This window comes from Bubalus kerabau, chromosome 13 (assembly GCF_029407905.1).
Source record: "Bubalus kerabau isolate K-KA32 ecotype Philippines breed swamp buffalo chromosome 13, PCC_UOA_SB_1v2, whole genome shotgun sequence".
NCBI lineage: Eukaryota > Metazoa > Chordata > Mammalia > Artiodactyla > Bovidae > Bubalus > Bubalus kerabau.
Window position 1 is genome coordinate 67,234,754 of NC_073636.1, and position 26,886 is coordinate 67,261,639.

General features: G+C 41.2%; 1 protein-coding gene across 3 annotated transcripts in view; it reads left to right on the forward strand.

Moving 5' to 3' along the window:
- Positions 1-26,886, forward strand: part of CTNNBL1 (catenin beta like 1) — a 170,527-nt gene that overhangs the window by 63,771 nt on the left and 79,870 nt on the right. For all 3 annotated transcript variants that reach the window (XM_055545004.1, XM_055545005.1, XM_055545006.1), the window contains 5 exons: positions 4,182-4,275; positions 7,539-7,630; positions 16,427-16,499; positions 16,741-16,799; positions 18,298-18,446. In XM_055545004.1, the coding sequence (XP_055400979.1) occupies positions 4,182-4,275; positions 7,539-7,630; positions 16,427-16,499; positions 16,741-16,799; positions 18,298-18,446 (467 nt within the window). The remainder of the gene's footprint in view (positions 1-4,181; positions 4,276-7,538; positions 7,631-16,426; positions 16,500-16,740; positions 16,800-18,297; positions 18,447-26,886) is intronic.

Here is a 26,886-nt window from a genome sequence, read left to right on the forward strand (position 1 = left end):
CTGATCTTCAGCCAGTCAGGAGCCATCAGTAAATGTCAGACAGCAGAACTGGGAGGTGGTCTTCATCTGTGTCTTCCTACCCTTGTGCTGCATTCAGGAAGAAGTTTGATAAATATTCTCATATTATAAGGGTTGAGTTGTCCTCGTAGTTTTAATTTGGGGCCAATATCAGAGGCCTGGAATTACACGAGCGGAGGCTAGAGGGCATATAGCAGAATTTATTGTGATGTGCAGTTTGCAGTTATTGCCTTGGTCTTTTTCCCAGCTGGAGGTCCTAGGCAATAGAACAGCACATTTGTGGGGAGAGAGTGCGGTCCTGGCATTCTCAGGGATCTTCGGGGTTTAAAATTTGGTTTACATCCACTGCTATTACTTACACAGAGGCGAATATTTGTGCTTTGTAACAAGTTGACTTGGTAGCCTGGAAAATAGACTCTTTTTTGAAGAGTGGAAACACAAGACTATTTGCTTCGATGGCAGTTCCTCTGGCATGCCTCTCTAAAGAAGACTCCTTGAGAGTCATGATTAAATTACAGTCATTTCCCCACTTACTAGTCCCCAGAATTTGCCATGCACTTGGCAATCCCATGTCTTTGCTCACATCTGCCTTCAGCTTGGCAAGCCTGGCTTCCCCTGGGCTATTTGGAATACTCCTATTCATCCTTTAAAGCCTCACTTAATCCTTATCTCTCCTGAGTCTTTTTTCAGACTCATCACCTCAGCAGAATTTGTGTTCCTCTGCTTCGTGGTACATCCTGACACTCGTCACATTGGCTTATAGACATCTTGTTAGAAGCTTGTCTTTCCTGAGATGTGCTCCCCAGCAGGGGAGGGGCCAAAGTGGTGCTTTGTCACTTACCTGTGTGTAACCTTGGAAAGGTTACCTAACCTCTCTGCGCTCAGCTCCTTCTGTAAAGTGGGAAGAACAGTAGTAGGTCTATATATGAGAGAGGTTCCAGCAGGCCTAAGTTTTGCATTATAACCATATTACCATGTGTATTTTCAAAACTTACTGCTTGGTCAAGATTCAGTGGGTGTGTATGTAGGGGTCGGGGAGAGGATTTATTATTGTTTTTTAAATATGAAATTTCCAGAACTCATAGTAGGTAGAAAAACCCCAAACTCAAGAAACCTTGTTGGCAGATTGTGGAAGATAGAAAAAGAATCCTTCAAACCCTCTCATCTCCTCTCGTCTGTCCCTTTCTTATTTCCTCCTCTTCTCGTGTATCTACTGTCTCTGCACAAGCGGAAAAATACGACTGATTTTGCCCCTGAACTTTGTCTCGGTAGAATCTGGTAGAATATTGTTTGGCAGGTATGCTAACAAGTGGAAATACCCAATGACTTATCAGAAAACGTCAGACTTAAGACAGTCACGATTTCCAAGGCCAGTGTTGCTGTAGCTGATGCTTTAATCCCTAAGAAGAATTTGTTTTTAGTTTCAGAGTTAGTCACAGGTCCAAAAAAATAGGCATGAAGGCGGTAGACCCAAGAGTGTAGAGGGACAGAATGCTAATTTGTGCTTCTTACTAGATGATATCTGGAGCTATGCATAATATAAATATTTTTCTGAGGGTTTTCTCAGCTAAATGTATTTTGACTGCTTTGACCCTCCTGCAATCAGATAAAATTGCATTTAACCCAGCTAAACATAAAGTTTCACACTTTGCAAGCTTTATAAGGCTGTTTGTTAGAAGTTAGATTTTTGTAGCAAGGAAAAAAGATTTTCTTCAGCCAGACCCATTACCAATAACCATCTAGTTCTGGAATTTGAGTGTGTTGCTTACTGCCTGGCTCAGTGACAGGTTCAGGAGACACAGGTTCGACCCCTGGGTCGGGAAGATCCCCTGGAGGAGGAAATGGCAACCCACTCCAGTATTCTTGCCTGAAAACTCCCACGGACAGAAGAGCCTGGAGGGCTACAGTCCATGGTGTTGCAAAGAGTCGGGTACGACTGAGCAACTGAGCATGCACACGTTGTCCCCACCACCTTCCAGACAGCCGACTCTGGTAACAGAACTAAGAATCGAGGAAAGGGAGGGAAAATAATGCAGACACGGCAGCGGTAAGCAATTGAGAGTGGCGAGGCAGTTCACAGAATTGACAAGCAGTGTGATACCCGGTGGAGTTGCAGTGTCTGCTGCTGTAGGATTCAGGGAGATTACAAGTCAATCAGGGTGATTTAGGGGAAAACAAACTGTGACATGGTTCATGTTTTCCCCCAGATGTTTTTCTGTTTTCTCTCACACACCCAAATTGTCCAATTAATTAAGGAAAACACTGCAGTGGATTTCTTTGAAGCTTTTGCTGGCTGTGAGATTTGAGAGCAAGATTGTATATCTCCTTGATATATAAGAGGGGGAAACAGCTCTTTCTCCTATTTATAGGAGCTCTCAATTCTGGCATCAGTATCTCCTCCAATCTGCAGCTAGGGTCCTCACAGCGGGGCAGAAAGGAGAGCCTAGCAAATCTGCTTCCTTGGTGATGCAGGTATCCCCAATTAGTCAACACTTTCAACTTCTCCCCCATCTGGATGCTTCCCTCAAGTCTCGCCCAGAAAGAGTAAAGAGGCCTTATTTCAAGATGCCATTGTTCCATCCTCAGGCTCAGTTTGAATTGTCTGTAGAGGGCCTTGTGCAGAAGTATTCAGGAAGCATCAGTTGATGAGATCATTTCTTCCCTGTCCTTTCTCTCCTCTCCTTTTCTCCTCACCAGAAGCAACAGGATATGATGGAAAAAAATAGTCTTGGAGTTGGTCACTTCTGCCACAAGCTCTGTGACTTTGACCAGGCTAATTAACCCTTCTGGACCTTTGTATTCTCACAGGTGAAAGCTGTGAGGGATACTTGAGAGTAAATGAAGCAGTGTATGTAGAAATACGATTACAGTACACAAAGTGAATGTTTTGTCAGTTTATTTAGCAAAATTACCGAATGTCTGGTATGTGTAGTGTTGCACTTGACTTTGAAGAGTGTACCAAGATAAATGAGGGTGCAGCATCTGCCTTCACAAAGTTTGAGTTTTTCTTAGCCCGTGCAAGAGATGGAACACTGAATAACCAGGTATCAGAAGAAGGAAAGGGCTATCTGCTTAATTTTTAAACCAGACCCAGGGTAAGGCATGCCATATAGTTTCATTAAATCTTTACAACTCATTCCCATTTCCTAAGTGAAGAAGCTGGGGCAGTGAGAGAAAGGAGCACCATGGGTACGCAGCAGATCTTGTCGACCGGTATAGGTTTACTTATTGGCTGCGACTTGGAAATTTATTACCAGGCAGATAATCACTTTTTGATTTTTAGGTGTTTCTGTTTCCTTACTTACCTTCCTCCGGGTGCTCCTGGGCTCCCCAGTGGCAGTCTCTGTGTAAGGGCACACACTGTCAGAAGGTAGCATGGAGTGGCGGAAACATTGTTTCATCTAAGAAGGAAGCTTGGTTTTTGCTTCTGCTGCCACTGCTTAGTAAACATGTGGTCTCTGCCAGGTCACTAATCTCTTGAATATCATCTGTATGACATGGCTACTGAAAATTTCTTGTAAGTGGTATGTGGTTATATGAATCAAATGAGAGAAATAAAATTGCTTTTTTAGGCATTATACATAATAAAACATAAAGCATTTTATTATGTTAAGATTCTTTTTGAGAAGGGGTCAGAAGTTCATCAAAGGTAATAGTTGCATAAAAGCTTGGTTATGGAAACTTAGAAATGGTTTGAGTTTAACCTGAAGTTTTGAAATCAGTGTCAAATACGGCAAGTAAACTTCCCTACCTAATATCTCTTGGTGCTGTAGTCAAGAAATGTGCTTCTCACTTGAACGATCTTGTGACTTGAGAAGGCATTTTCGTAAGGTGTTTCATACTCTCTAGAAGTAGAAGGAGCACATGACTTGATTTCAGAAGGCCTAGGTTCAAGTGCTAGCATGTAACTCACTCACTCTTACCTTGGATTTTACCTTGCCCCCTTAAGCTTCAATGCGGGATAATGAGGCCTGCTGTTTCTTTGCTTCCGGGTCACTGCAGGACTCAAAAGAGATCTTGGGATGGGAAAGCACCCTGCAGACCACAAGTGGAGGCTGTTTACTTTGTTCGTTCCATAGAGAAGGGGGTACAGGAGTGGGAACGTTTTGGGGACCATCCTGTGACATGTACCCCTCCCTTTCTCTTGCTCCCCTGATGTACAGGTGGATGGGCAGGTGGTCGCATTGCTCGTGCAGAATCTGGAGCGTCTGGACGAGTCTGTGAAGGAAGAGGCGGATGGCGTCCACAACACTCTGGGTAAGGGGGAGAGTGGCCAGCACTTCGTGAGTTTTTGTTTGTTTTGGAGGTTGGCACTCATTTCCTTCTTCCTTTATAATAGAGTCAACAGCCAGAGGGTTTTCCTTTTTTCTGCTCCCAAACTGCCTGTTCAGAAATGAAGACCCTTGTGTAAATTTCATATAACTGCTGCTTTGGTTGGGCTTGCAGGTAATAAAAGCAGAAATCCACTAAGTAGGTGACCTTCCTGGACAAAAACGGCTGGCTTCTCTGAATAGGCCTTTGCCTCTAAAAGTCAGGATAAAGTCTATGCAGGATGAATTTTTTTTTGTTTTTCCTTTGGAAAGTATGTATTTTAGGATTTTTGAATCCCCTTCTATTGGTTTTTCTTCCCATTTTTCTTCAGTGAAACTACAAACTTTTGAAGCACTGTGCATAGGCATACCTCATTTTTTGTGTGTGTGCTTTATTGTGCTTTGCAGATGTTACATTTTTACAAATTGAAAATTTGTGGCAACCCTGCATTGTCAAATGATAGATAGCAGTATTTACTAATACAATATTTTTTAAATGTGCATTAAGGTATGCACATTGCTTTTTAGACGTAATGCTATTTATTACACACTTAGTAGATAACAGTATAGTGTAAGTATAACTTTTATATGCACTTGGAAACCAAAAAATTCATGTGATTCTCACTTTATTGTGATATTTACTTTATTGCAGTGGTCTGGAACCAAACCCACAATATCTCCAAGGTACACCTGTGCCTTTATTTTATTTGAAAAAGGACATTTTATTTGAAAAAGAGTTAGTATTTCCTTCCCTTCTTATGTGTACTTTGCCATGTAAACTGTGAGTTGAAATATTGCTGTTAACTTGTCTGTCCCTTTATCATATGTTCATTTAAGTAGATTCTTCTGCAATATTTCCCCTCCTCCTCCTCAAGTCTCCCCAGTCTTTCCCTCTGCAAAGTTGATTAACCAATAGTCTGTTTAAAATTATAGTTTGGGGTAGCTCTGTTTATCACAATTTGCTGTCTTATAAAACCAAAGGTGATGTATCTGTAAGCAGAGCTTAAGAAACGAACAAGGCCCAGCAGAAGTAGAAATTTTGATGAGGTTAGATTTTCTCCCAGCTCCTTTGTGTCTACCACATATTTCCATTGTAGTTTTATACTCTCTCCTGGGAAATTATCATAAAGAAGGAGGAAGACATAGCACCTAGGGAGTAAGAGAAGAGAGAACACAACAGTCTGTGATCTGGGGGTTGGCTGTAGTCTAGAGCCAGAATTTGGCATTGCCATCTGTTAGCCTAATGCTGAATTTCACTGAATAGAAGGCTTATCAGAAGTCTTAACGGACTGTTTATAAAAAGAGCCTGATGTAATGGGAAAAGCACCAGCCTGTCAATCTGTGAAGATCTGTGTAGTTTCAACTTGGTCCCTTACCAGCAGCTCAAGAGATTCATCCCTCTCTTCCCTACTAAGCATGTGATGTTTGTCAGGCACTGTTCTAGGCCACTGGGTACATTAAAGATGAATTAGACACAGTTCCTCTTAAGAATCAGACTGATGGGAAAGTCTTGAACAGAAAGGAGAGAGAATACAGGGTATTGTAATAGTATAATAGGAGTCAGTGGGGAGCCCTATGGAAGAGAAGAGGAAGGGTCTCCAAATGACTGGGTAGGAGCAGGTAGCTGATTGAGGCTGAATATGAAGAGGGGTGCATTTTGATGGAAAAATGTGAGCCAGACCCTCAGGCAGGGTAGTATCGTTTGTCAAGTCATGAATGGGTAAGGGCTTTGGGGAAAGACTAGAGATGTGCTGTGGCAGCGAGAGGTAAAGATGGTAGGAGATGGGACCAGAGGAGTGAGTTCGTCCAGACTATGAAAGACCTTCTAAACCTTGACAAGATGTCTGGATTTTATTCTAGTGTTCAATAGAAAGCCACCTAAAGGGTAAGCAGAATAAGATTAAAGGCATCAGAGATTAAAAAGAATGAGCCAATTTCTTAGAAAACGTCAAAAGTAATTTAAGGTATTCAAATGGTCTCCATCTCTCAGCGGTCTCGTTGCTACTCTGCTCTCACAGCTTTGTGTCTACTCCCCGGGGGGGGGCTGCCTGGACATCCTTTAAGTAGCCATTGGTGAGGCCGACATGGGCTGAAGAGTGAGAAGGAAAGAGGTGTATTGCTTCCTTCAGCTCTTTCTCCTAAAGGCTCTGGGCGTTGTGCTTAGAGAGCTCAGAGCTCCATCTGCTCTCTGGTAGTAACATATCCTGGCATGGGGAGCAGCAGGGGCCTGAGGGAAAGGAAGGCACTGAATGTGTTCAAATGAGGGTTGGTTTGTACAGTTGCGTTTGTTCTTGGCTGTGCTAGGTCTTTGTAGTGGCATGTGGGCTCTTCTCGACAGTGCAAAGGTGCTTCCCTGGCTGCAGCACAGACTCGAGTTGCGGTGCGTGGGCTCTCTAGTTGCAGCAAGCAGGCTTAGTTGCCCTGTGGTGTGTGGGGGTCTTAGTTCCCCAGCCAGGGATTGAACCCTCATCCTCTGCATTAGAAAGTCAACTCCTAACCACTGGACCATCAGGGAAGTCTGTAGTTGTTTTTTTTTTAATGGCCTTTTTTTTAGTCTCATAATCATACAATCACTTTTTTTTTTTTCCCTCCTTATTTAAAATTTTTCTATTAAATGGCAATGTGCTTGTTGTAGGAGGTAGCAGGACCAAGTATATTTGCTTCTGAGTACCTGACAGTTACCTCTGCCAGCATGGCCTTTCCTGTCTATGCACCTTGTTTTGTTCAATTAAGAAGATCATGCTTGCTTCCCTTGTAGTATCTGAAGAAAGAGATCTGAAAGTGGGTGAATCAGGAGAGGAAGAGGCTCTGAATTCTTCCACTGATTTTTCCCTATAAGGCTTCTGCCCAGCCCCCTGTGTCTTCCGTCACAGGTCTCAGGGACCGTAGTACTGTGACAGGAAGAGGGCCTTGTTAGGCAGATACTCACACTTTGTGTATTCTGCTGCAGTGTTCTACACAGCAGAAAACCTTTCACTGTTCCTTTAGTGAATTCTGACAAGTTCAGTTATGAGTTTTACTTGTAACATAACTTGAAAGGAAAAAAAAACAACATAGCATGTCCCTAGTTAATCTAAGAATGACAACACAGCATCTGGCTAGGAGGAATACAGGCAAGTGGGAAGAGGAATATAATGTCTGGCATGGGAAGCAGGCTACAGATGGAAACAAAGTTGCCCTCCCAAATGACTGGTGTCTGTCTCTCTGCAGCTATTGTGGAAAACATGGCCGAGTTCCGGCCGGAGATGTGCACAGAGGCCGCCCAACAGGGTCTTCTGCAGTGGCTGTTGAAGAGGCTGAAGGTAAATCTTTGCAGGGTGCATGGCTCATGCTGGGTCACTGGCACAGGTTGTTATTCCTGTGCTGTGTGATCTCATTTGGGAATCTTTTGGCAAATGTTGCCTCTTTCTTTGCTTCTCTTCTTCCATTTGTTTTAAAAATAGCCTTTAATAGCCCCGAAAATAATATAAACATGTTGTCAACACAAATTCACATAGTACAGAAGGTTTATACTGGAAATAGAAGTTCTCCTCTGCTGATTCCTTCTAGTTCCACTTCTCAGAGACAGCCACTGTTAACAATGTTTTATCTATCCTTCCAGAAATTGTCTCTGTAAATAGGAGTGTATGTGTGTGTTTATATGTGTTTCACAAATAGAATCATACATAATTTTCTTTTGCAAGTTGATTTTTTTTCACTGAACTAGTGGCTGCCTAGTATTCTGTTTTATGGTTGTGCCAAATTAATGTAACCATTCCCCTGTTCATAACAGATTTTTGCTCTTAAAACAGCACAATAGTGAGTATCCCCATGTACACACACACTGTTTTGTTTTCTTTTTTTTTTTGCACACTTGTGTCAGTTTATCTGTAGGATAAATTCCTAGAAATAGAATTGTAACGTTAAAGGGTATGCACATTAACATTTTTGGTAAATGTTGCAGAATTGTCCTCTATCAGTTGCTCCACTGAGTTGAGATGTCTATTTCCCCTAGCAATATTGGGCATTGTCAAACTTAAAAGTTTGTTAATTTGATAAGTGAAAACTGGCATTTTATTTTAATTTGGAATTTTAAAATCAAGTACAGGTGTTGGCTTTCACCTGTTTATTAGCCAGTTGTATTCATCTCTTCTAGCTTCCTATTTATGTGCTTTGTTCATATTTCTGTTGGATCATTCATTGATCTGTTGATCTGTTGGCTCATTGATCTGTTGGATCATTCATTCACTTTCCTTGTTAGCATAGTCCTTTGATCATCTTTTGACCATTTAGTGCCTGTACCATAGAGTGAATGAGGAAAGGGAGAGGTCAGGGCTTCTCTCGAGATAGTGTTAACCAAAGATGTGCTGGGAGGAGGTTTGGAACTACTTAATACTGTAGTACTGAAATATTTTGGGCAAGCAAGGATTCCCAGCTTTTCAGTGAGAAAGCTTGTTTGTGGCTGGAATGATTCTTTAGGTAGTCCTGGCCTTGCTGAGCTCCAGAGGGTCATAGAGATGCAGAAACTCTGACGTGCATCAGGTCCAATTTATCCCCACCCCTGCCTCCCCCTCTCCCCCGCCTCCCCCCCTCCCCTGCTCCCACTGTCTTGGCAGGGGTGAGGAGGAAGATTCTGCTTAAGATATCATATGTCCACATGGTTCCCTCTCTTTCTGACAATTTAGGTCTTCCCAAATCCTTCTTATTTAACCCTTTGTTGCCATTAAATCTGTAACATAGACTTTCATAACATGACTTGAGGACACTCAGCTAGCCTGTATGTTCTCATCAGTGGGTAGCGGCACACTTGCTGGTATAAGGATAAACTTAGTGCGTAGTTCAGGGGACGGCAACCGCCTGTCCACACACACACACCCTCACCTTTCCTTTGGGGACAGAGTCAAGTCTGGTTAACTCACTCATTGTCATGTTTGCAGCTTCCTTTTGACCTCCTCTCGTGAATCTTTATGTCCTTTGGTTTCCCCATGGAATTACACTCTCATCTCCCTCAGTTTCTTCGTTCCTTGATATTCAACAAAACTTTATTCTGCCAAGCTGTGAGACATTTTGGGGGTGAGGAGTAGGGGAGAGGAAAGTAAAACACAGAGCTAAGGTGATGGGCTAGATGGCAGGGACCTGAGTCTTAATGGGATGGCCACGGGTTGGGGCCACAATTGTATACAAAATAATCTGATAATTTTTGTCTTTGTGAGGTCAGGACCAATCTTTCCCAGGTGCTTGAGGCTTGGTACTGAATCAGGGATCTTTATTAAACTAGAATATCCGGCCTCTTCTGCCTTTTGAAAGGTGTTGAAACTTGCTGGTCTTTTTATGAATTGGTAACAGGAGGGGAAATTGAGACCTTTGGGTGTTTGGTTGGATTCCATTACTCTTATGAGAGTAATAAAGAGGCCCATTTGGCCGTCTTGCAAGCTTTTGACTCTTGTCTTTCAGCCGTAGTGTTTATGCGATCCTCGGGGCACAAATAGCCATGTTGTTATCTCTAAAACAGTTTTTCAAAATTTGGGGGTATCTAACCATTAAAATGCTATTTGGTTATTTTACTAGTAAGCGAAAATTCTTAGAAAATTCTGTGCTGACCAGACATTAATGAAAGTTTTGCTTCAGGGTGAGGCCAGCAAGAAGTCATGTGTTTAAAAGCAATTCCTTGCTCTTATTTCTCATAATCTGGAGAAGCGCTTACTGTAATCTTCACGATCTTAATCATCTTGGTGAAGCAGATTGAATGATGGACCCAGATCCTTACTTTCACAGGTAGAACTTTAAAAAAATACAAATTCCCAGACGTACTTTCTCAGTCTGTGTCTTCAGTGTATTTTAGACACGTTCCACGTGTGGTCATAAATATACAGTGAATTATAAGATCCACTGGTCTCTAGAAATGTGAGCATTTTTGTTACCTGTTTTTGTTCAGTACTACTCCAAAACTAATTTAAAACTTCATTTTCATTATACCATTCCCTGTTCAAGAACCTTCCTACAGTGATGCTAATGCCCTCTGCATCAGATCCCACCATCTCTGCCTACTTTTTAAGGCCCCTTAACCTGGCCTGATCTGACCCTTCCATTTCTCAGTTTTGAAACATTGGCCTTTTAGTTTTCAGACATGCCTCTCTACGTTTGCAAAGGTCAACATTGTTGACCTCTATGTCTTTGTTCCTGTTCCTCCCTCCACCAGGAATGACTCCTGCCTTATGTATTTCTAAATTGTACATAACCTTCTTAAACCAACTTAAACCCCTACTCTTCCATATTGCCACCACCATTTTTTGAACTGGAAGGAATCTTATAAGTTCTATAAAAAATTAAAAATCAAGACATGTAGAGATTAAGACAGTTAAGGTTCCCCAAATTCATGTAGCTAGTTAGAGATAGAGCTAGAATTAAAACCTAAGCTTCCAGACTTTCTTCATGTACTCTTTACATAGCACTACTTTGCCCATACTGCCCTCTTTCTTTTCTGAATATCAATCTTTTTTTTTTTTTTTTCATGTTGGTTCTCTTCTGGGAGTTAGCAGATCTGGGTTCTAACATATGCCTATAGCTGTGTGAAACATACCCTCATGGAGTATCTTTTCTTCATCACCTGGGAGACTTTCATATTATTATGTGTGCTCCTGGTCTTTCTCCAAATATCCTTAAACTCCTTAACAGCAAGGACTAGGACTCCATCATATGTGCATCTCTTCCCCGTTGTTCTCTGGGTGTGATTCCCAACGAGGAGCGTCAAAATTACCTGGCCACTTGTTGGAAATGTACATTCTTGAACCCGCCCCAGACTCACTAAATCTGCCCAGCTTGGAGTGGAGCCAGCGATCTGTGTTTTAAGAAGCCCTCCAGGAGACTCTGATGTATGCTGAAGTCTGAGAACCCCTTTTATATTTACATTGCTTTATAAAACCTTGCTACCTAACTGATCATCCATTGTTTATTCAGTAGTCCTTGAGTAACCCCTAAGTGAATGGCACATTAGTCAGTCTCCTTTCGGTACTAGTAGCCTAGCAAGCAGTATATAGAGATACTTACAGATTTTTTCATTCACTAAATGAAACCTTACTAATTTGTGCTGCTAATGGGGATAAAACCCATTTCAAAGGATTGCATTAAAAGATTTAACAAGTAAGCAGATAACTGTAGTGTGAGAGACGCTGCACCATAGTTCACTTTTTGATGGGGAATAGAAACTTATTAGGATACTGTATACTATGGAAAATAATACCAAAACTTTTTTCTTTTTTAAAGAAACAAAATTAAGATTGCTTTTTGTTTCCCAATGAAATCACTGCTTCAAAAACAGTTGCAGTATTCAGCATTGAGCTCATGAGCTGAGAATTGGCTACAGTGTACTACATGTACTACTGGTTGACGCTAAGTCCTTGGCCTCTTATGACCAGGAGTTGGGATTTTTGTAGGGCACAGGTTGCTCTGACGATTGTACAGGGCTGGAGCCATGTCTGAACCTGCCCCAGGTACCAGAGGAAAGCTGCAGAAATAATTTGCAGCTTTTGGCTGCGGGCGGTAGCATAATTGTCTTGTACTTTCCAAAAAAGCAGCAGCTCCCCAAAAGGTGAAGTTTAATTTTATTCAGGGCTGGTGTGTGCTGAGTACAAACCTATGCTCGACTCTGTAATTACTCTGACAGCTGAAAGATTTAGGATCACCAGGCTCCTGGATGGAGGAGAGCCCCAGAAGCTCCAACTCCCATTGGGTAACTTTGCAAAATCCAAGAGAAGATACCTGGTAAATGAATTCTCCCTCCTCCGGATTTTGACTAAATGTCCTTGTAATTTGGCAGTTTGGTATTTTGCAGGCTTGGAGACTGTCATCTCTGAGTGAGATTTAAACAGAAATAAAACTTCCTTCATGACTTTTGTCTTTGGCTAGACATGAAAGATTAGTCTCCTTTTTTCCCATCAAGCCCACGGTTTCACTCAATGTAGGAGATATCAGGCAGGTTAGAGAGGCAGAGTAATTTTGCGAAGATCACATAGGTAGTAACTAATGTGTAGAACTGAGATTCTAACCTGGATATTTCTGATCCCAGTCATCTGAAAAACATGTAGCACCTACTATGTGTTCAGTTCAGTTCAGTCTCTCAGTCATATCTGACTCTTTGCAACCCCATGGACTGCAGCACGCCAGGCCTCCCTGTCCATAACCAACTCCTGGAGTTTACTCCGACTCATGTCCATTGAGTCGGTGATGCCATCCAGCCATCTCATCCTCTATCATCCCCTTCTCCTCCTGCCTTCAATCTTTCCCAGCGTCAGGGTCTTTTCCAGTGAGTCAGTTCTTTGCATCAGGTGGCCAAAGTATTGGAGTTTCAGCTTCAGCATCAGTCCTTCCAATGAATATTCAGGACTGGTTTCTTTTAGGATGGACTGGTTGGATCTCCTTGCAGTCCAAGGGACTCTCAAGAGTCTTCTCCAATACCGCAGTTCAAAAGCATCAATTCTTCGGTGCTCAGCTTTCTTTATAGTCCAACTCTCATATCCATACATGACTACTGGAAAAACCATATCCTTGACTAGACAGACCTTTGTTGACAAAGTAATGTCTCTGCTTTTTAATATGCTGTCTAGGTTGGTCATAACTTTTCTTCCAAGGAGCAAGCATCTTTTAATTTCATGGCTGCAGTCACCATCTGCAGTGATTTTGGAGCCCCCCAAAATAAAGTCTGACACTGTTTCCACTGTTTCCCCATCTATTTGCCATGAAGTGAGGGGACCAGATACCATGATCTTAGCTTTCTGAATGTTGAGTTTTAAGCCAACTTTTCACTTTCCTCTTTCATTTTCATTAAGAGGCTCTTTAGTTCTTCTTCACTTTCTGCCGTAAGGGTGGTGTCATCTGCATATCTGTGGTTATTGATACTTCCATATTGTGTTAGGTACTTCCATATTGGGCTTCCCTGATGGCTCAGTGATAAAGAATCTGCCTGCCAATGCAGGACACCTGGGTTTAATCCCTGGGTTGGGAAGATTCCCTGGATTAGGAAATGGCAACCCACTCTGGTATTCTTGCCTGGGAAATCCCATGGACAGAGGAGCCTGGCAGGCTATAATCGATGCGGTTGCAAAAGAGTCAGACACAACTTAGTGACTAAACAACAGCAACTTCCATATTATTTAATTCTTATAGTAACCCTCCAGAGAAGATGTTATTTTATTGTCTCCATTTTACAGATAAAGAAACTTGAGACCAGGAATATTACTTCAGTCATAGATGACCATTCTTAATTTATGGTGCCATCAATATCTCAGTAATTTTTTTATAAGGTCTTATGCCAAAAAGGACCTAATAGTCCCATTTAAGGCAGTTAGGTGCAAACAATTTCATACGTATTTATGTCCTAAGAATTTAGTAGCCATTTGAAAAAATGAAATGCTTGGATTAAAATATATTTTTAATTTCATTCTTAAATACCACAACTACTTTCCGATAGATGTGTGTGCCTTTTGAGTACTGCACAACTTCTAAAACCTTGGAATCAGATTGAACACCACCATCTTTGTTTCTTCTCCACGTTGATTTTCACACAGCTCTTTTATCATAGTAACCACCCAAAGCCAGCCCGTCAAAGAAAGGATGTCATCAAAAGAAAACAGTACCTGGAGCTAATGGTTGATGCATTCACTATTCCACAGATGTCAGATGTCACTGTGCTTTTCTTGGAAATACTGTGAACCCTTGGAATCCCCTGTGGATTCAGTATGGTGTTCCATGGCACACAGTTTGGGAACTGCAGACTTTGGGTTACATACATAGTGCATGCTTCTGAGTGAAGTCTCGGTGTGTCTGATCCTAGATTTATGTCCTTTTTTTTTTTAATATACATGTATTAGTTGATGAAATCAATTTTAATTCAGTGTAACCTTTTAAATGATGTAAGTGGATCAGGTTCATGCAAATTCACCTCTGTTTGCTGTCATGTTTAATTTTTTGTCTTAAATTTAGCAAGTGCCTACTAAACAACTTGTTGGGAAAAGAGGGAAACCTTCCCCCCTACCTTGGAGATAGAATTTTATACAATCAAGTAAAAGCCAAGAGTCATTGGAATCACAGAAAGGCTATTGCTCCAGGGGCCTGATATCTTTTGGCTTCTTTCAGTTGAGTGTATCTTGTTTGAACCAAGAACCTTGACCCTTAAAAAGCTACATATAAGTTGGTATGGCTTAAATCACTTCAACTAGCAATAAATATATAAATCCATCGCTCAGTCATGTCTGATTCCTTGTGACCCCATGGACTGCAGTGCACCAGGCTTCCCTGTCCACCGTGAACTCCCAGAGCTTGCTCAAACTCGTGTCCATTGAGTCAGTGATGCCATCCAACCATCTCATCCTCCGTCGTCCCCTTCTCCTTCTGCCTTCAGTCTTCCCCAGCATCAGGATCTTTTCCAGTGAGTCAGTTCTTTGCATCAGGTGGCCAGAGTACTGGAACTTCAGGTTCAGCCTCAGTCCTTTCACTGAATATTCAGGGCTGATTTCCTTGAGGATTGACTGGTTGGATCTCCTTGCAGTCCAGGGGACTCTCAAGAGTCTTCTCCAACACCACAGTTCAAAAGCATCAATTCTTCCTTGCTCAGCTTTCTTTACTGTCCAGCTCTCACATCCATATGTGACTACTGGAAAAACCATAGCTTTGACTCGACGGACTTTTGTCAGCAAACTAGCAATACTCATAACTTAAATAATTTGAGTGATTTGATTAGCAGATTCTTCATTCTGATAGAGATACTCACCCCTTGGCTTTTCACTTTTGTGTTTTGATTTGTATAAAACTGTTTTTCTTAAAGTGAAAAATACCACAGTTTGCATTTAAACACTGGCTGTTGTACTGAATTTCCTGAAACAAGACCTTAAGCTTGCCCAGGGAGCATACCTTGCAGTCAGCACACGTAAGACCTTGTATTTACAGATCTTTTAACCTGAGATGGGTCATACCTGGTCAGCCTCCTGGAGCCCTGTGGGGTGCACGTAGGCTCGATGAGGAAGACGTGCAGAGAGAGCTGAAAAGATGCTGGGTGTTGCTTCATTAGGGGCCAGTCTTCGTTCTTAAGCGCAAAATCAATGTCCAAACAGAACTGTGAATGGTGCTAAGGGGATGGCGGTATTAGCTTCAAGATAAACACCTCCCCTGTCCTTTCCAGGTACAGTAATTATTTCTCAGTTCAAAAACCTGGATGGGTAGCAGGGTTGCTGCTGATTAACAGCTGTTATTGTGCCTGCATTTTAAGGATTGAGGGTCCAGTAAATAAAAACACATCGATGAGGCTCATGCTCCTCTCTGTGTCCCTTTATCCACGGGGTATCGTTAATGGTGAGGCACTTGAGTTTCGCTCAGGAACAACAATGTGGGTTACCGTGAAAGATGGGCTCTGCAGTGCATGTGTCCCCTCTGCGACTCCAAGTAGCAGAGCATGCAGCAGGGAAAGAATTGTGGGTAGTAATTTGGGTGTTAAAATATTAACACATTTCTGCATATTTAATGTGGTTTCCTTTTTAAATAGTAGGCAGATTATGGCCCATGAGCAGATAGGTTTATGATTTCAAATTAAATTTTAAACATTAAAAAAAATTAAAAAATCCAAAAAGGAACTACTTTGTTACAAAGACATTCAGCTAATCTAAATAAGAACTGGCTTTGTTTTCAGCTTCTCTGATCATCTGTCCATAGGCTAATTTACAGCCTAATTTTATGACCGTCACTCGTGACTGAAGCTTCATGATAGATTTTAGTCTTAAAAACTTTCATTCATCTACTTTGCATTTGAGTACATATCATGTGCTCAACCATAGTCCCTAGACTCACAATGGGGAATCTGGGACAGCTTCACAGAGGAGGTGACATTTGTATCTGGGCATTAGAAGGGTGAGGACCGCTGTGTACATAATGCTGTTTATGGTTTTGCTACGTTGTACTTGAGTCTGGTCTCTCAAGAGCAGAGGCAGACTTTTTTTTACCCATAACCTACCTTTTCCTGTTCTCACTTCTCTATCTCTCCAGCTCAGATCCTAATACTTGTGGAGAAAATTGTCCTGGGGAAAGAAACAAGGGCCCTTAACATATTTCTCCTTTCTCCTGTTTTCCCACAGGCAAAGATGCCTTTCGATGCCAACAAACTGTATTGTAGTGAAGTGCTGGCCATACTGCTCCAGGACAATGATGGTGAGGCTCCCTCTCGGTATTGACATTCTGTTCGGATAGGAGCCAGGCTTGTTTCAGATGATGACAGCAAGCTCTCTTGCCTTTGGCATCCCCTTGCTCTCCCTCTCGCTCTCTGTGCAGCTTTTGTACTCTGTCAAGCTGTATTGATTTTGTTTGCTGATGTATCAGTGTTAGACGGCTGTAAAATCTGACAGTTAGCTTCATTTTTTTTTTTCTTCTTCTATTTTTTTCCCCCTTTTAGAAAACAGGGAATTGCTTGGGGAGCTGGATGGAATCGATGTGCTTCTTCAGCAGTTATCCGTGAGTAATTCTTATGCTTCCTGTCTGCCATGAAGATACATGGCTTGTATCTTTAAATGGGAGGTGGAACTGGAGATTGTGGGAAGGAATCAGCCATGTGATGAAGCCATATGGGGTGTGTTGGCAGGCTTCAGGTCACACTGGAGGCACATGGTTCGCCTCCTTTCTTAGTTCGTTTGCTCTTTATGACCAGATAGCACCATGTGTCTGGTGTGGACTTTCTCAGGCTCCTGATGTTTGTCAGTCCCAAAGACTTGTGCTTCCCACTTAAGTATATATTTTTGAGCCAAGAATGCCACATTATTTTCAGTTGACCCACTCCCAAGATTATTCACTTTCTTTTCTCAGTCTGCCACTAAATTGGAGTCTGTTCATTTAGGATCCAGATAAGCTTCACGTGTACAAGTTCCAGTGCAACAGGATAGAGGTCAAAGAGGAGGATAGGGGGAGGATGTGGCACTGGAGGCTGGAAAAAGAAATTAGAAATTGCCATTTGCTCAGTGTAAGAAATGTAAATCCCATGGAAATGTTCTGCTGGCATTCTGAAAATACTGTTAAGATTTTTTTTTCCTAACCAGTCTCATCTGTGTTATTCCAAAACCAAGACTGAAAATAGATCATTTGGATAAAATCTTTAGAGTGTTGGGAGTGTCTGAGATGTCAGTTTGCATACAGCTTCCATCCTGGTGCCAGCAGCCTGAGTGGTTTGGCCTTCACCCCAAAAATAGAGCTTTGAAATGTGAATCTCTTCCCAGTTCTGGGAAAGTGCTTAGTCCTGCTCCTATAAGATTGATCATTTTGTAGCAGACTGTATGGGTATGCATACACTGTTAAGAAGCTTTCCTCTTAACATGCCATGTATCTCTGGCAAAGATAAAAGCTGCTTGAAGCCATTCCCACGACTTAGAGCCACAAATGGTCTGTAAGGCAGTTCATTAGCCCTGGTGATTAGGAAACTGTTCCTTATTTTGGGCCAGGATTTGCCCTTCAGAACCGTGGTTTGTTTTACAAGGGGAAGAAACGTGTTGTGGTCGGGTGGGTCAAGTGGAGAGCTTTGGGGTGGGGGTAGCTGGCAAAGTTGTTTCTTGATCTGGGTGATGGTTTCAGGGATGTTCACCTTACTCATTTAGCTGTACATGTTACAGAGTTTTCTGTAGGTAAATATGTTTCATAATAAAAAGATTTTGTTGGTTTTTGTTAAATCTGCCTCCTTGGAACTATGAATCACTCCTGGACCTAATGGTCAGTTGAGTGGTTTTCTGTTGTTGTTGTTGTGGGGTTTTTTTGTTTTTTGTTTTTGCATGTAGCCATTTATTTAATACCTGTGAATCAGCCTAGTTTCTCTAAAATGGAAACAGATGAGAATTTTGTTTGATAGGGCTCTGCTTCTTCAGTTGTAGGATTATTGGAGTAGACAGGCTTCAGAAATTGGTGAAAGCTGGTTGATGAAAAGACCTTCTCTTATGATTCTGTGCCTTCTGTTATTTTTGCTTGACAGGTGTTTAAAAGACACAATCCTAGCACAGCCGAGGAGCAGGAGATGATGGAAAATCTGTTTGATTCCCTCTGTTCCTGCCTAATGCTGAGTTCCAATCGTGAGCGCTTCCTTAAAGGCGAGGGTCTTCAGCTGATGAATCTCATGCTAAGGTATGCTTCTCATCTCCTATCATGTCCTAGCTGTCCATCTTTTTTTGTCCAACTCCTCACTGTTAGCCTGGATTCGAGAACATGTAGCTAGCTATGATCTTTTATTCCATTGAGTTTCCTAGATATGTAAAACAGTAGTCTTAAGGTGAGTGTATAGTCTTTTCTGAAGTTAGTTTGGATGAATACAGAGTATGTTTTGGTCTGTTTGTATCCTATTGTTATGTCATTTGGTACTAGGACCACTCCATTGAAGGGAAATTTTGTTGTTGTTGTTCCTTGTCATAGTGTGTTGGTTTGGGGAAATCTAGTCATTAATTTCTAAACATACCCTATGTTAATTTCTAAACTTAGCCCAATTTTCTTTTTATCTTATGTAGACCTATCTATGCCATATGTTTGTCCATATTTTTACTATTGACAAAAATCTGGTGGCTCAGATGGTAAAGAATCTGCCCACAATGCGGGAGGACCAGGTTCGATCCCTGGGTCAGGAAGATCCCCTGGAGAAGGAAATGACAACCCACTCCAGTATTCTTGCCTGGAGAATTTCATGGACAAAGGAGCCTGGCAGGCTACAGTCCATGGGGTAGCGGAGTCAGACATGACTGAGCGACTAACATACTTTACTATTGACAGCAGAATGTAATTCCTATTTTTCATTTATACATACTTTTCATTATATATTATTTTCAGTAATGAGTTATACCTTGCCATGTGGCTAGCATAGGAGATATGAAAATGTGCAAAACAGTTCTAGAACTTTCTTCATAATTCCTTCCTTGTATCAGTTCAGTTCAGTCATTCAGTCGTGTCCGACTCTTTGTGACCCCATGAATTGCAGCACGCCAGGCCTCCCTGTCCATCACCAACTCCCGGAGTTCACTCAAACTCATGTCCATCGAGTCAGCGATGCCATCCAGCCATCTCATCCTCTGTCATCCCCTTCTCCTCCTGCCCCCAATCCTTCCCAGCATCAGAGTCTTTTCCAATGAGTCAACTCTTCTCATGAGGGGGCCAAAGTACTGGAGTTTCAGCTTTAGCATCATTCCTTCAAAAGAACACCCAGGGCTGATCTCCTTTAGAATGGGCTGGTTGGATTTCCTTGCAGTCCAAGTCTCAGGAGTCTTCTCCAACACCACAGTTCAAAAACATCAATTCTTTGGCGCTCAGCTTTCTTCACAGTCCAACTCTCACATCCATACATGACAACTGGAAAAACCATAGCCTTGACTAGATGAACCTTTGTTGGCAAAGTAATGTCTCTGCTTTTGAGTATGCCATCCAGGTTGGTCATAACTTTCCTTCCAAGGAGTAAGCGTCTTTTGATTTCATGGCTGCAATCACCGTCTGCAGTGATTTTGGAGCCCCAAAAAATAAAGTCTGACCCTGTTTCCATGTTTCCTGTTTCCCTGTTTCCCCATCTATTCCCCATGAAGTGATGGGACCAGATGCCGTGATCTTCATTTTCTGAATGTTGAGCTTTAAGCCAACTTTCTCACTCTCCTCTTTCACTTTGATCAAGAGGCTTTTTAGTTCCTCTTCACTTTCTGCCATAAAGGTGGTGTCATCTGCATATCTGAGGTTATTGATATTTCTCCTGGCAATACCTAGATCTAATTTAAAGCTCAAATAGTAAACAATCTGCCTGCAGTGCGGAAGACCTTGGTTTGATCCCTGGGTCAGTAAGATCCACTGGAGAAGGGAATGGCAACCCACTCCAGTATTCTTGCCTGGAGAATTCCATGGAGGAGGAGCCTGGCAGGCTCCAGTCCATGGGGTTGCAAAGAATCAGACATGACTGAGTGACTGTCACTTTCAGTTCACTTTCATATCTTATTATTTGTGCATTCATTTCTTAAAATACTTAAAGTAGGTTTCATATTAGTGTAATTCACAGAATCTGGAAGTAAATGGGAGATAGCTTGTAATTGATAACTCTTGAGAAATCTGGCTTGGAAGCAGATTAGAGATATAGGGTGAAGGGGTAACCAGAGTGGGGTGTTTAGTTGACAATGGTCAGTTTTTTAAATTGAGAGATGTAAGAGCATGTTTGATTGGTTGGAGGTCTGAGCATTATGGGATTATCCTTTATGAAACTGAACCCAAGTCTGCTGTTTTGAAACATATCTGGATAGATTGAAAATTTCAGTGAAAAGAATTTTTAATAAATTTGATACATATCTCTTAAATATAACTTAGAATATGGACATACAAAACTGTTAAAGCACTGATAAGGTAATGTGTTAAGTGCTTGGCTTGTACAGAAATGAATGGTAGGATTCCTGTCTCCTGTATTTTTAGTTTTAGAAGCTAAAAACACAACCCAACTTTGGATGCAGATTCCTTGGAGTCTTTTCCCCCATAATTGTTTTCTTATTTTTAACAGCTTTTTAGGCCTACCACATTTGTAATTTTCTATACTGTTAATTTTTTTTAACTTAACATGCTGTTTGCCATGTTGTGACATAATCTTCAATGACAGTTTTCAATAATTGAATAATGGTGACTCTAAAGGAATATAACTTACTTGGTCTTTCTTTGTTATTGATATTGTAGTTATTTCCAATGTTTTGTTGTTATAAAAAATTCTCCAGTGACAGATTCTACAGATTTTTGTGCTTAAAGCTATTTTTGTACTTAAGATCATCAGGGTATGTGTTTCAAAAACATCTTCTTTTTAAAGGCCTGTGTAGGCCCAGGGGCACAGTAGACCTCTTGGTTTGTCCAGTGTGTACCAGACCTTGGATTGATTGAAAAATCTTCCTTGGTGGAATCGTTTTCAAAAATTTATTTTAAAGTACAGAGAGGGGCATTGTAATTATTCAGAGGCCTTTAGTGTTCAACTGATTTTTGCTGGCTTTACTCTCTTAAGTCTTTTGTTTGTTTATTTCCTTTACCCTTCTAATTGCCTGTCCTTTTGTTGAAATGATCCACCTTCTCTCAGGCACATAGCATATAAAGAAGATGCATTTGGCTTCCTGGGCCTTTTAACCTTAAAACTATATTCTATACGGACTTTCTTCTAAGCTTCTTAAAGGTCTGAACAGCCAGTGTCTTTGGATGTTTGAGTGCAAATATGAGGTGATGTATTCCTGTAGCATATGGCTTGGAAATGTGCAGCAGTGGGGAGCTGAATAAATAACCACAAGTATGGATTATTCAAGCAGGAATGGTGAGGTTCTGGGAGCCTAATTTAAAAAGGAGCTCTAAAAGATGTAGAAATAGCACCTTTCTAGGATCTCCTAACTTTTCATTTTTGAATGCTGAAGTTACTGTTAAATTAATTCTTTTACATTAATTAGCTATATCAGCAGATTCAGCGTTTCTTTTTTTTCCTTTCCCATGCTCTTTGTTCTGTGTAATTTTTTTCCTTCAGACTCCCAAATGAGAAGTTTAATTGGGAGGGAGTTGTTTCTCCCTAGTAGATCCATCCTTCCTGATCTAGCAAGAGCTGCCAAGTTGCTCTCTGTCTCAAGGGAACCCATTTAAAAACTGCAGCTATAACACTAGAAGTTCAGGAAAATTCCTCTGGTTCCATTGCCCCTAAATACTGATTTTTGTTTGAATTCAAGCATTCATCAAACAGTTAATGAAATGCCCACCTGGAGAGGTAGCAATATGGTATAGTGTTAAAGAATGGGGTTTAGAGTTAAGGGAGATGTGGATTTGGAACACAGCTCTTTCAATGACTAGTTCTGGATGTTTGGTGAGTTAGTCTAACCTTTCTGTCCTCTGATTCTCCTTTTTTTCATCTGAAAAATGGGAAGGATTTCCATTTCCAAATTTCCAGGGATTTTGTGGGAATTAGACTATAAATTGTCTGGGACAGCTCTGCAGTTATTAAAACATTGATAAAGTGCTATGTTCACTTACTGTGTTAAGTGCTAGGCTTATCACAGACATGAACAAGACAGGATTCTTGCCTTCAAGAAACTCAATAGGTCGTGATGGAGGCCGACAGTAAATAACTCTAATATAATTTAATGTATTGACTGTTAAGAGTAACAATGAATTTTGCATGTCCACAGCCTATGAGTTTTTTTATGTTTCTGATTATTGATAAGGAACGATCACCAACAAGATAGTCATTTATACATTTATGTACACACATTATCACACATACATATATATGATTCAATTTTAATATTTTTATCATCTTTGCTGCTGCTGCTAACTCGCTTCAGTTGTGTCCGACTCTGTGCGACCCCATAGATGGCAGCCCACCAGGCTCCCCCATCCCTGGGATTCTCCGGGCAAGAACATTGGAGTGGGTTGCCATTTCCTTCTCCAATGCATGAAAGTGAAAAGTGAAAGTGAAGTCGCTTTATCGAGGCATAAGCTAAGCTAAGCTAAGCTAAGTCACTTCAGTCGTGTCCGACTCTGTGCGACCCCATAGACGGCAGCCCACCAGGCTCCCCCATCCCTGGGATTCTCCAGGCAAGAATACTGGAGTTGGTTGCCATTTCCTTCTCCAATGCATGAAAGTGAAAAGTGAAAGTGAAGTCGCTCAGTCGTGTCTGACTCTTAGCGACCCCGTGGACTGCAGCCTACCAGGCTCCTCCGTCCATGGGATTTCCCAGGCAAGAGAAAAGTGATATATAATCAGACACTCATTTTAAGTATATAGTTTTAATTTTGACAAATGTGTATACCTTTATTTTCACCACAAGGAAGATACACTGTCGACTGAAAAACATGCACAACATGAGAGCTGTGAGTTAAGTTTTATTTGGGGCAAAATGAGGACTATCGCCTGGGAGACAGCCTCTCAGATAGCTCTGAGGAACTGCTCTGAAGAGGAAGTGGGGAAGGCAGTTTATGTGTACTTTTGGTGAAGGGAGATATGTGTACCATTTTGGCAGAGTGTTGCTGCTAATCACAAGGAGGAGATGTCTCCATTAATGATTTTATTGCTTTCCTAGATAGGAGAGGATGCAAGAAATTAGGCCCAGAAAATCTTCTCCTGTCCTCACACCGTACACAAAAATAAGCTCAGCATGGCTTTAAAAACGTTAATAAAGACATGACACCATAGAACTCCTAGGAGAGAACACAGGCAGAGCACTGTGACATACATCATAGCAGTGTTTTCTTAGGTCAGTTTCCCAATGCAAAAGAAATAAAAGCAAAAACAAACAAATGGGACCTAATCAAGCAAAAAAGCTTTTGCACAGCAAAGGAAATAAAACGAAGGGACAGCCTCCAGAATGGGAGAAAATATTTGCAAATGATGCGGCAGACAAGGGCTTAATTTCCAAAATATACAAACAGCTCTTACTGCTCAATGTCAAAAAAAAATAAATAAATAACAACCCAGTCAGAAACTGGGCAGAAGACCAATATAGGCACTTTTCCAAAGAAGACATACAGTACAGATAGCCAAGATAGTCAACAGGTGCATGAAAAGATCTTCAACATTAGTAATTATTATAGAAATGCAAGTCAAAACTGAAGTGAGGTACCACCTCACACCAGTCAGAATGGCCATTGTCAAAAAGTCTACAAGTAATAAATGCTGAGAAGGTGTGGAAAAAAGGGAGCCCTCCTGCAATGCTGGTATGTGTGTGCTCAGTCGCTTCCATCGTGTCCAACTCTTTGTGACCCTATGAATCGTAGCCTGCTGGCCTCCTCTGTCCATGGGATTCTTCAGGTAAGAATACTGGAGTGGGTAGCCATTTCCTTCGCTAGGGGATCTTCCTGACACAGGGATCAAAACTGCATCTCTTATGTCTCCTGCATTGGCAGTCAGGTTCTTTACCACTAACGCCACCCGGGAAGCACAGTGGGAAGCTAGTGGGAATATAAATTGGTGCAGGCTCAACAAGATAGAGGTTGCTTAAAAAACTAAAAATAGGATGATCCGGCAATCCCACTTTTGGGCATATATCTGGAAAAGACGAAAACTGTAATCTGAAAAGATGCACGCAGCGTTTCTTAGCCACATTACTTAAACAATAACCAAGACATGGAAGCCACTTGTGTCCATCAACAGATGAATGGATAAAGAAGATGTGCTTATATATACATACAATGGAATATTATTCAGCCATAAAAATAATGAAAGAGCCATATTCTTTCTCATAAAAGAGAATAAAATATTGTCATTTGCAGCAACATGGTTGAACCTGTCATTCTAAGTGAAGTCAAAGAAAGACAAATACATTAAGTCACTTATGTGTAGAATCTTAAAAAAATGATACAAATGAACTTATTTACAACATAGAAATGGACTCACAGACATAGAAAATGAGCATATGGTTAACAAAGGGGAAAAGTAACCAATATTATTTATCAATAAAAAATATTATTAATCTATTTTACATTCATTTTTTGTACTAACTCTTTAAAATCCAGTGTGCATTTTACATTTACATATGAATTCAATGCTAGGTTTTCATTAAAGTACTTGGTTTTTATTTAGATTTCATACAATTTACAGTTGAAAAAGTAGATTCCCATACTTAAATATACTTATTCCAAACATACTTAAATATTTCCCAATAACTGAATCAGGTATCAATTTTTAAACTTAAATTAAATTTTAAGTTTCCTCAACTTAAATCTGAAATTTAGCTGTATTTCAAATACTCCATGGCTGTATGTGGCTAGTGGCTACCATATTGGATAATGCATGTATAGATCATTTTTATCACCCTCTGAAATTTACTTGATCCCTTTTACAATCAATTCCCATCAATCCAGCTTTGGCCCCAGTCAACCATTATCTTTCTAGAATTTCATATAAATAAATCATACAGTATGTGTTTTGTTTAGCTTATTTAACTCAACAGATTGTTTTTGAGGTTCATTTACTTTGCATGTATCAGTAGTGTGTTTCTTTCTTATGCTTAGTTCAGTTCAGTTCAGTTGTTCAGTTGTGTCTGACTCTTTGCAACCCCATGAACCGCAGCACGCCAGGCCTCCCTGTCCATCACCAACTCCTGGAGTCCATCCAAACCCATGTCCATTGAGTCGGTGATGCCATACAACCATCTCATTCTCTGTTGTCCCCTTCTCCTGCCCTCAATCTTTCCCAGCATCAGGGTCTTTTCCAGTGAGTCAGCTCTTCGCATCAGGTGGCCAAAGTATTGGAGTTTCAGCTTCAACATCAGTCCTACCAATGAACACCCAGGACTGATCTGCTTTAGGATGGACTGGTTGGATCTCCTTGCAGTCCAAGGGACTCTCAAGAGCCTTCTCCAACACCACACTTTAAAAGCATCAATTCTTCAGCGCTCAGCTTTCTTTATAGTCCAACTCTCACATCCATACATGACCACTGGAAAAACCATAGCCTTGACTAGACGGACCTTTGTTGACAAAGTAATGTCTCTGCTTTTTAATATGCTGTCTAGGTTGGTCATAACTTTCCTTCCAAGGAGTAAGTGTCTTTTAATTTCATGGCTGCAGTCACCATCTGTAGTGATTTTGGAGCCCAGAAAAATAAAGTCTCTCACTATTTCCACTGTTTCCCCATCTATTTCCCATGAAGTGATGGGACTGGATGCCATGATCTTCATTTTCTGAATGTTGAGTTTTAAGCCAACTTTTTCACTCTCCTCTTCCACTTTGATCAAGAGGCTTTTTAGTTCCTCTTCACTTTCTGCCATAAGGGTAGTGTCATCTGCATATCTGAGGTTATTGATATTTCTCCTGGCAATCTTGATTCCAGCTTGTGCTTCATCCAGCCCAGCGTTTCTCATGATGTATTCTGCATATAAGTTAAATAAGCAGGGTGACAATATACAGCCTTGACATACTCCTTTTCCTATTTGGTCCCAGTCTGTTGTCCCATGTCCAGGTCTAACTGTTGCTTCCTGACCTGCATACAGGTTTCTGAAGAGGCAGGTCAGGTGGTCTGGTATTCCCATCTCTTTCAGAATTGTCCACAGTTTGTTGTGAACCACACAGTCAAAGGCTTTGGCATAGTCAATAAAGGAGAAGTATCCAGCAGATGTTGGCAATTTGATCTCTGGTTCCTCTTCCTTTTCTAAAACCAGCTTGAACATCTGGAAGTTCATGGTTCACGTATTGCTGAAGCCTGACGTATTGTGGATCTTCACGTATTGCTGAAGATCCCCTGGAGGAGGAAGTGGCAACGCACTCCAGTATTCTTGCCTGGAGAATCCCATGGACAGAGGAGCCTGGTGAGCTACAGTCCACGGGGTTGCAAAGAGTCGGACACGACTGCAGCAATTTAGCACATAGGCACGCACAAGGTTGTTAAACATCTTTTCATGTTGACGGTTCTCACATCTTTTGTTTAGTCAACCCTTTGTTCAGACTTATTGTCTAAATTTTATTTGGGCTGTGTTATTGAGTTTTAAGTGTTCTTTATTCTAGAAAGAAGTTTTTGTCAGAGACATGTTTTGGAAATATTTGTTTCCTAGTCTGTGGCTTGCCTTTTCATTTTTTAGCAGTGTCTTTTAAAGAGCAAAAG